The sequence below is a fragment of the Sesamum indicum genome, linkage group LG4 (genome assembly GCF_026168435.1).
Source record: "Sesamum indicum cultivar Baizhima isolate 11 linkage group LG4, ASM2616843v1, whole genome shotgun sequence".
Lineage (NCBI taxonomy): Eukaryota > Viridiplantae > Streptophyta > Magnoliopsida > Lamiales > Pedaliaceae > Sesamum > Sesamum indicum.
In genome coordinates this window covers 3,400,792-3,410,122 of record NC_142660.1, presented here as the reverse complement: position 1 = coordinate 3,410,122, position 9,331 = coordinate 3,400,792, and the positions used below count along the sequence as shown (strand labels likewise).

Below are 9,331 nucleotides of genomic sequence, written 5' to 3'. Positions count from 1 at the left end.
AAATTGAGTGCAAGATTACTTAAATAGTCTTGATATAATTTAATGGTTTCAACTCTGAATGACTTTTCTTCCGAGACTTATAGGCTCCCTATCATTCTTCCTACTACCACAATATTTTTAGTCTTACGGTCCTGCAAAACGCAATATAGGTCGGAAAAAACAAATGCAACCGATGAGGAAGCACATAACCTATTTACATATAAAATGTTGTATTTTGAATCAGGGACATGTAAAAATACGTGTAAGTTACATTTGTTTAGGCCAAAGGATTTTTCCTATTCTTTTAACCGATTGTTTTGAATCATCTTCCACGAGTATACATGTTCTAGTTTCAGTATGATCAAAAGAATGGAAGAGATTTATGTTGTTACACATGTGAGTCGACGCCCCACTTCCAATAATTTAAGAAAAGTAGCCATTTGTCTTAAACTTCTTACATTTATTCAAATAATGAAGATGGTTTTTCAATTGATTTATATAATTAAAACATAGTTTTATTTGATTTATATATATATATATATATATATCTTTTTGCACATATATGTTCTTATAATTTTAAATTTTTATGAATTTCATTGATGTTGATTCATTTTATATTATTTCTTTAAAAAAAGTAACTTATTTAAAAATTGCTTTTTGATTGACTTTCACATAGTTAAAATTCTAATAAAATAATATTTTTTTAATTATGATTTAATTAATTCCATAGATAGCACGGGACGCACGGTAGTGTATATACATATATATATATATAAATCAACTACAACAATAATATAAAATGCCACTATTTCCGAGAATATGGGCGTTACACTATACTAATACACTACACTAACATCTCTTAAAAAGTATATCTGTAATTTTATAAAAGACATGAAATATTTCTCTATTTGCACCTAACTTCAATAGGTGTCAATATATTCATCCCCCCCCCCCCCTTTTTTTTTTTATCTGATCATCTTACACTTGTCGAGTGCGCCATAATTACCTGTTAATGTTTAAACTTGAGGGAATTAACGTAAATATCTTCGATGTCAATAATAATTTATTCATACATGATAAAAAAATCAACAAAAGTACTTACAACAAACATCAATCTAATAAGTTCTTTATTTTTTTTCTATTCTCTTTATTATAACTAAATAAATATAATAAAATTTAAATTTTATACACCTGCATCAAATGTAATCCTATAATTACTATATAAACAACCACAAACTCTCGATTTGACAACAAATGATAAATTTTATCTTTCAAGAAATAAAACTAAACATACAACATTTATCTCAAATTACTGTAAATTAATTTAAAAATAGATCCAAATATATAAATTATTTTTTTCTTTTTTTATATTCATAAAATATAATACAACATTCGAAAAATAAATGTAAAATTTGGATGCATATTCACAATAGTCGAGATGTCCAATGTGGTGCCGCAATTTTAAAATTGTGGGACCATTCAGCAGCCCTTTCTCCACTTGTTCATACATTACAAGTCAAAAATCAATTGATTGCTACAATTAACACAATAATTGATGGGCATGGAATTTGGTGGACTCCACTATGAAACATCTTGATATCATCACTATTGTGTCCACGGAATGTATGTAATGTTTCCGAGACTAGGGTGAATATGGGGTTATCTGTCGCCCAGCCGATCCAACTTAAGTTTGGGAATTAATGTTAGGACGAATGTCTCAATATATATATCTATTTACAGTAAAAATATTTAAATTATCTGATAAAATGAAAATTGATCTTCGAAAAGGACAACGACATCGTCGTCGCCCAAAGTAACTGGCCTGATCGACAACGTCACCGTCTAAATTGTCGTTGCCCCCTGTGAGGGGTAGGCGTCGCCGTCGGTGGCGGTGGGGTAAAGGGGTAGGATTAATATTTTATTACATAAATTATAATTTATTTTTCTATCATTTATGATTTGTATATAATGTAAATATATAAATGTGTTAATTTTAAACCTTTTATTTTTTAAAATCCCACATTTAAGATGAATTAATTAAGGAATAATATATAATAAGTAAGGAACAATATATAATAAGTAACAACATAAATGTTATTTTGTAAAATATCATTTAACGAAAATAGACAATTATATCATATTTAAAAAAATAAAAGGGCATTTTGAACTTATTTTAAAATATAAATAAATTTTTAGCCGAGTTTTCAAAATACATTGAAATTTTATGCATTTTTAAGCCCAACTTTTAACTTTGTGTGTGTGTTGTGTGTGAAAATGTCAGAAAGAAAAGCAGAGGTCAAGAACATGCTATTGGCCCCATTTAATCATTTATTTATTTTATGGTATATATATATAAATAAATATTTATTATAGTATGAAAGCATAGACTTGAAGATGAATGATAAGTGGGCAGGTGCTAGTGGCCTCTCCTCTCCACCCTGTCACTTTTGGACATGTACTTAATTAAAATCATCAACATCCACTTTATATATTGGGGCTACTCCAATTTTTGTTTGTGTTGTATTATAAATAAATAAATTATTCTTTTATAAAAAATATAAAATATAAAATATTTTTTTTATATTTTTTAAAATAGAGTAATTTATCGTATTGTTTAAAATGGTAAATTATTTCATTTTTAAAAAAATATATATATATATATATATATATAGAGAGAGAGAGAGAGAGAGTAATTTACTGACCATTTGCAATGCCACAAGAGATTGCTTGCATTTTTTTCTTATACAATTATATTTAAATTTTCAAGAAAACGATTGATCACTTTTAGTTAGAAGAAAATGCAAGTAACTCTTTGTGATAGTGCAAATGAGCAAATTATCCCTTTATGAAAAAACAAATCGCAATTTACCTCCTTGTGTTTTTAATAGTGCAGCAATTTACCCCCATGTAACTCTCAAAATGAAGCAAGTTACCTCCTTAGGTATGGAGGTAAATTGATTCATTTTGAAAAACGCAGGAGGATAAATTGCTGTTATTTTTTCATAGGGGGTAATTTGGTAATTTGTAATATGACAAGGAGGTAAATTGCATTTAACCCCTTTTAATTGGTTACAGAATGTTCAGACTGAGACACAACACTGCTCAAAGAATAAGTTTGTTACTACGGCCTTGTCAATATTAATTTGGGGTAATTACACTCCCTTCTCCTGAAATTTGGTGTAATTACATTTAGAATCCCGTGGTTTAGGAAATTCCATCTAGCACTTATGAGGTTTGCTTCTATCTAACAAATAAGTTCTCCCATTAGTTAAAATTCACTGAACATATTGATATTAACAAAAAAGCTGAATGAAAATTGATACTTATTCTTGATTGATTTAAGTCTGAATTATTGCAGGTCAAACAATTCTTTTCGAAATAAACAATTCTTATAACAGAGAAAATATGCCTCCCTCCATGCATCAACATGAAAAGACGTATGAGGGTAATTTGATCATAAAAAGATTATTTAACCTGCTATAAGTCAGTAATAAATCAATCTTGAGAAAATATAAATTCCCATTCAGTTTTTTGGTAATATTAGCAAACCCGGTGAATTTTAACTAATAGAGAAACTTATTTGTTAGACGAAAACAAACATAAAAAAATATTAGACGTAATTTTTCAAATTACATAAAATTTACGTATAATTTTATCTAATTCAAAAGAAGAAAAGAGAAGTAAAATCATCCCTATTAACTTTACAGTTCACAAAAGTCCTATACGTAAAAGCCCTTTTCTATATGTATATATATATACAAACCAATTATAATTACTCTTCATAACAAACCCTTCACTCCGTCTCTACTTATGGAAATGCTAAAAATAACACGACAAACCAATTGTAAGAAACACAAAACCAAATTCATCAACTTGTCTTATAATGCTAAACTTACTTTATGACATCTTATACTATTTTTTTTGGAGCTTACAAAACGGTAGATCCTATCTTAGAAAAAAATAATATTATTGAATTATTAAAATAAAATAAGATTATGAAACTTTCGATGTATTAATAATGACAAAATTGTAATTAATTTAAAGAAAATAGAACCGGAGTTCACAAACTTCCAATATCTTAGAGAAATTCTAATACAGATGAGGTTTGGTCGGATCTGAAGTAATTATACGGCAAAGTGCACTACACTTGTCGATATGATTGGTGTACAGTTCAAGTAAAATGACGAATCAAAATTTTTTATTTAAATTCTATTATATATATATATATATTTTTCAAATAATACATACATATTATGTGTATTAAATATTTTCATAAAAATAAATGAGGCAAGTTTGGTTTATATAAAATATAGATATTGATTAGCAATAAAAAATTGAAGGGTAAGAGAAGTAATGAGAGAGAGAGAGAGAAGAGATGGAGGAACTCCGAAGCCTCAGCCAAGTCAAAAGAGGAGTGAGAAAGGGTGAGACTGACTGAGAGAGAGAGAGAGAGAGAGAGAGAGAGAGGAAAAGGAGGCGGTGAAGTGGAGGAAAATCAACTCCATTTTACTTAATGGGAAATTCACAATCAATTATTTAAATCACTTCCATTTCATACCCCTCGCCCCCCCCCCCCCCCCTCGCCCCCCATGCTGCTCTTATATATATATATATATTTCTTAATACACACACTCTCTCTCCCACCACCACCACCACCATCTCTCTCTCTCTCCACCACCTCCACCGCCACCGCCGCCGTCTCCACTCTCTCTCTCTATAGATATATATATAGAACACACACACACACACAGAGACCCGTACGTGTGTGTATGTGATCTTCTGCAAGAAAAAGAGAAGAAGAGTACATATATAGATAGAATGATGTTGGTGAGGAAATGCAATAACAATAATAATAATAATATTATTGGTTTGATAATATTTATGTATGTTGTGGGTGTCGGAATCCCAACATGCTTTGCTCAGAATATAATAAGCAGAGGAAGCTTTCCAAAGGGCTTCGTTTTCGGAACTGCTTCTTCAGCTTTTCAGGTTTGTTTTTCTTTTTCCTCTTCAGTTTCATATGTTTTGCAGACATATGCACCACACACATTCAATCCTATCTGTTGTTTCTTCCCAATAACATCCACTGCAATTTATCCCCTGTGATATTACTTGAAAAAAGTTAGCAATTTACTTTTCCTGTATTTTTTAAAATTAAGGGGATAAATAGCTTTATTTTAAAAAATAGAAGAAGTAATTTGCTGTTCTTTTTATAGGGTGATAATTTGCGCATTTGCAATATCACATGGGGTTAAATTGCATTAAACCCCAACAAATTAATATTTTTCCATTCAAATTTTTATATATTATAAGGGTTGAATGCAATTTAGCCCCTTGTGATATTACATTTGAGCAAATTATCCCTTATAGAAAAAATAGCAGTTTGTACTCTTTTGCTTTTTAAAATAAAGCAATTTACCTTACTGTCTAAATAGATAAATTGCTTTATTTTAAAAAATATAAGAGTAAAATATTTTATTTATTTACAATATTAAAAAAAATATTGCTTTCATCATTTCCTTAAATAATTCATTAATACAAAAGGGGTGAAGTTGGGGATCTTGTGAGATTTGTTTGTTTCGATTGAAAAGACAATTATTGATTCGCAGAAAATGACTGCAAGAATTGAGACACATTCTTGAAATTTTCATTCATTAATTAAGGGAATATTTATTAATTAATTATTTATTTTTACTTCTTTTTTTTTTAATTTAATTTATTATAGGTGTCATAGTTTCTTGTGTTCCCACTTTGGGACTTTATCCTTGTAATTCACAAAAGGTTTGTTTGATTCTTTTCTTACTATGATTTTTTTTAGTTCTCGTCAGGTTTTCATTCAATTTTTGTAGTGAATGGACAAAATGTCCTTTTTTTGGATTATGAATTATATTTTATATATTTTTTTTAAAAAAATAAAAATATTTTATGCACTAATATGTGTTATGGATTATTTGCTCTACACATCCTTAACTTTTTTTGTATTTTTTTTTTAAAAAAAAAATCAGCAAGGGAAAAGTTGTAATTTCCATGTGACTGTCGAAAGGCTACATAATATTTCATTTGCGGGTATTTATAATTTTCATTAACGATGAAGGTATTCGTAATTATAACAAACTTTTAGGGTGGTAGTTGTAATTTGCCTTAAATATGAAATTGTTTTCAAATTTTTTACTGAATCTTCTATTCAGTTTAATATATACACGCTACGTTACTTAGATAAAATGGATAACGCAGTCGTTTTGAACGTGATATATATATATTTAATAAAATAAAATAATGCGATATATTTTGAAATAAAAAATCCAATCCGTGTGTTATTTACATCTATTCTTGGCTGTAGAAACTCAAAACTCTCTGTTTTGCCAATATTATTACTTATGTTTGATAATATTTTCAGTACGAAGGCGCCGTTAAGGAGGACGGAAGGGGTCCGACAATCTGGGACAAGTTTGCTCATTCTTTTGGTAAATTTCACATCAAAATACCTTCATCAGAATTCAGACAAAGCTACCTTTGAATTTGCTCTCAGTTTCATAATTGTTCAAACATTCATAAGTTACAAAAACTTTTGTTTCTCTGTCTCATCATACAGTGTTTGATGATGTTTTTTGCTCCAGGAAAAGTGATTGATTTTAGCAATGCCGATGTAGCGAATGATCAGTATCACCTCTACACTGTAAGTTTTCGGGTCTTGATCAAAATGATGCTCGTTTGTGGAGATATAGAGCGCTATGATGCGCGTTGTTATGAGACAACGTCGTTAAAATTTGGACCAAGAACATTTGTTTTCGTGTTGATGTAGGGAGATATACAGCTCATGAAAGACATGGGAATGGATGCATACAGGTTTTCGATTGCCTGGTCCAGGATTTATCCTAGTAAGCTCATCCGCTTATGTCTCAACACGACAGAATTCGATGTTTTTTCTCTAATGAAGTTGCCATTTTGTGTTGCGTTTCTGTTATCAGATGGTACGGGGGTAATCAATCAAGCTGGGATCGATCATTACAACAAGCTGATCGATGCTTTACTTGCCAACGGTAGATGATCTTACACTGTAACAAACAACCTTTGTTACATCAAACTAATTAATGTCTTATCGCGTGTATAGGAATCCAACCATACGTGACGCTCTACCACTGGGATCTCCCTCAAAGCCTCGAAGACGGGTATAAGGGATGGTTGAGCCCTCAAAGCATGTAAAGTATCATCCTTCATACGTAAACATTATTTTCTTTTCTTATGCATCGAAGCATTTAAATAATAAAACTTAAATTTTACTCGTTTCGACAGAAAGGACTTTGCCACGTATGCTGAAACGTGCTTCAAGGCGTTTGGCGACAGAGTGAAGTATTGGATCACGTTCAACGAGCCCCACACGTTTGCTGTACAAGGCTATGATGTGGGGCTTCAGGCGCCCGGTCGATGTTCCATCCTGCTCCGTACCTTTTGTACGGCCGGAAACTCTGCAACCGAGCCTTATATAGTCGGTCACAACGTCCTTCTTTCACATGCAACGGTTGTCAACATTTATAAAAGGAAGTACCAGGTAGATGAAACAAAACTACTTAATTATACAGCTTGATGTGTAAAATCATCGCGATATTAAATAAGATCTTCGCCGTTGTAGCCAAAACAAAGAGGATCAATCGGGATAACGTTGGACTCCTTCTGGTATGAACCGGCAACAAACACCTCAGCTGATATTCAAGCAGCACAAAGAGCGGTCGATTTTAATTTGGGTTGGTAGGGACTCGATCTCTGTTTCTTTTGCCTCAGACAGCAACGGTACAGCTCTAGATATAGATACTCATGATCACACTTTTTTTGTTCAACGTACGTAGGTTTATTGAACCTCTGATTCGTGGGGACTATCCGAGGTCGATGAGAGCCCGAGTTGGAACCCGACTGCCTAAATTTTCTCAGGCGCAATCCGCTCAGGTGAAGGGTGCCTTTGATTTTATCGGCATAAATCACTACACTACGTGGTATGCAAATGAAAATAACACCAACATAATCGGCGTTCTGCTCAATGACTCCCTTGCAGACTCTGGTGCTTTCACCCTACGTACGTTGTAGACTAATTACAGTCTGAGATTTCGTCTTTCGCTTCATTTGTTCCATTTTTATGTAATTGTTTCTGTTTTCTTACTGTCTGCAGCAATTGCATTAGGAAGGCCTGTACATGACAGGGTATGTATGCAGATTTTCACAATGTTCCTCACTGTAGTATTCGAACAATCCGAGTAAATCCCTTTATGTTAGAGGAGTCGACTGATATCGAGAGATTTCATAATTTTATTACATGATCATGCTTACTGTTTCAGTCATTGAAGCTATGAATCTTCGTAAGTGAAACTCTTGTTTGCTTTTCTGGAATGCAGGCGAATTCGATATGGTTGTACATCGTGCCTGATGGGATAAGAAGTCTGATGAACTACATTAGGCAGAAGTACGACAACCCCCTTGTAATAATTACAGAAAACGGTAAATCTCAAACCTTAAATCATGCATCCTCCTTATTTAGTTCATACATAACGTCGTTTGAAGGCTTCATAACAACCCTCGTTCTCCCTTCACACGTGTTCTTTTCTGTCGTCGATCAACAGGAATGGACGATGGAAACAGCCCGTTTGTGTCCATCAAGAATGCTCTCAAGGATGAAAAACGGATCAAGTATCACAACGACTATCTGACGAGCCTGTTAGCTGCTATCAAGTACGTTCTAGCATAAAATCTTTAGTTTCCAATACTCTAAATCTTGTAATATTCTTACCAACTCAAGTTTGTCAACGTTTATCGATCGACACTCACAGAGAAGACGGTTGCAACGTGAGAGGGTACTTCGTGTGGTCGTTGCTGGATAACTGGGAATGGGGAGCTGGATTCAGCTCGCGATTTGGTCTGTACTATGTGGACTATAAGGACAACCTCAAGAGATACGCAAAGGACTCCGTGACATGGTTCAAGAATTTCTTAGCTTCTTAATACACTTGTATGTCCGAAACAAAGAAAATATTACATGAAAAAACAGACACCAACAAGGATTCCATATACAAAAACAAACCACACTTCATATGATTACACCTATTCGTTCTTTGTATTGTTGGATTTCAAATAAATACTTGGTAGTGAAACAACAATCACTATTAATCTAAGAATCAATCGTCATGAATCATTAAAAAATACGATAAACATAAATGTGGAAGCGTACCTAAATTCATAGCTATAGGGAACTAAATTGAATCATGTCAACAGTCTTCCAGATCAACACGGTTTCACAGTGTTTCCTTTAGTTTCATTTCTCTCTCATCTCTCTCACAATGGGATGTCAAAAGATATATCGAAGAGA

The 9,331-nt window shown here is 32.3% G+C and overlaps 1 protein-coding gene across 1 annotated transcript; it reads left to right on the top strand.

Moving 5' to 3' along the window:
- The first annotated feature begins 4,589 nt into the window (after nucleotides 1-4,589).
- On the top strand, nucleotides 4,590-9,063 carry BGLU40 (beta glucosidase 40). Its single transcript, XM_011077287.3, has 13 exons — nucleotides 4,590-4,968; nucleotides 6,377-6,443; nucleotides 6,597-6,655; nucleotides 6,782-6,857; nucleotides 6,948-7,019; nucleotides 7,091-7,178; nucleotides 7,273-7,528; nucleotides 7,610-7,725; nucleotides 7,824-8,047; nucleotides 8,141-8,172; nucleotides 8,364-8,466; nucleotides 8,589-8,697; nucleotides 8,796-9,063. The coding sequence occupies exons 1-13, from the start codon at nucleotides 4,798-4,800 to the stop codon at nucleotides 8,965-8,967; spliced, it is 1,545 nt and encodes a 514-aa protein (XP_011075589.2). The 5' UTR covers nucleotides 4,590-4,797; the 3' UTR covers nucleotides 8,968-9,063.
- The last annotated feature ends 268 nt before the right edge of the window (nucleotides 9,064-9,331 follow it).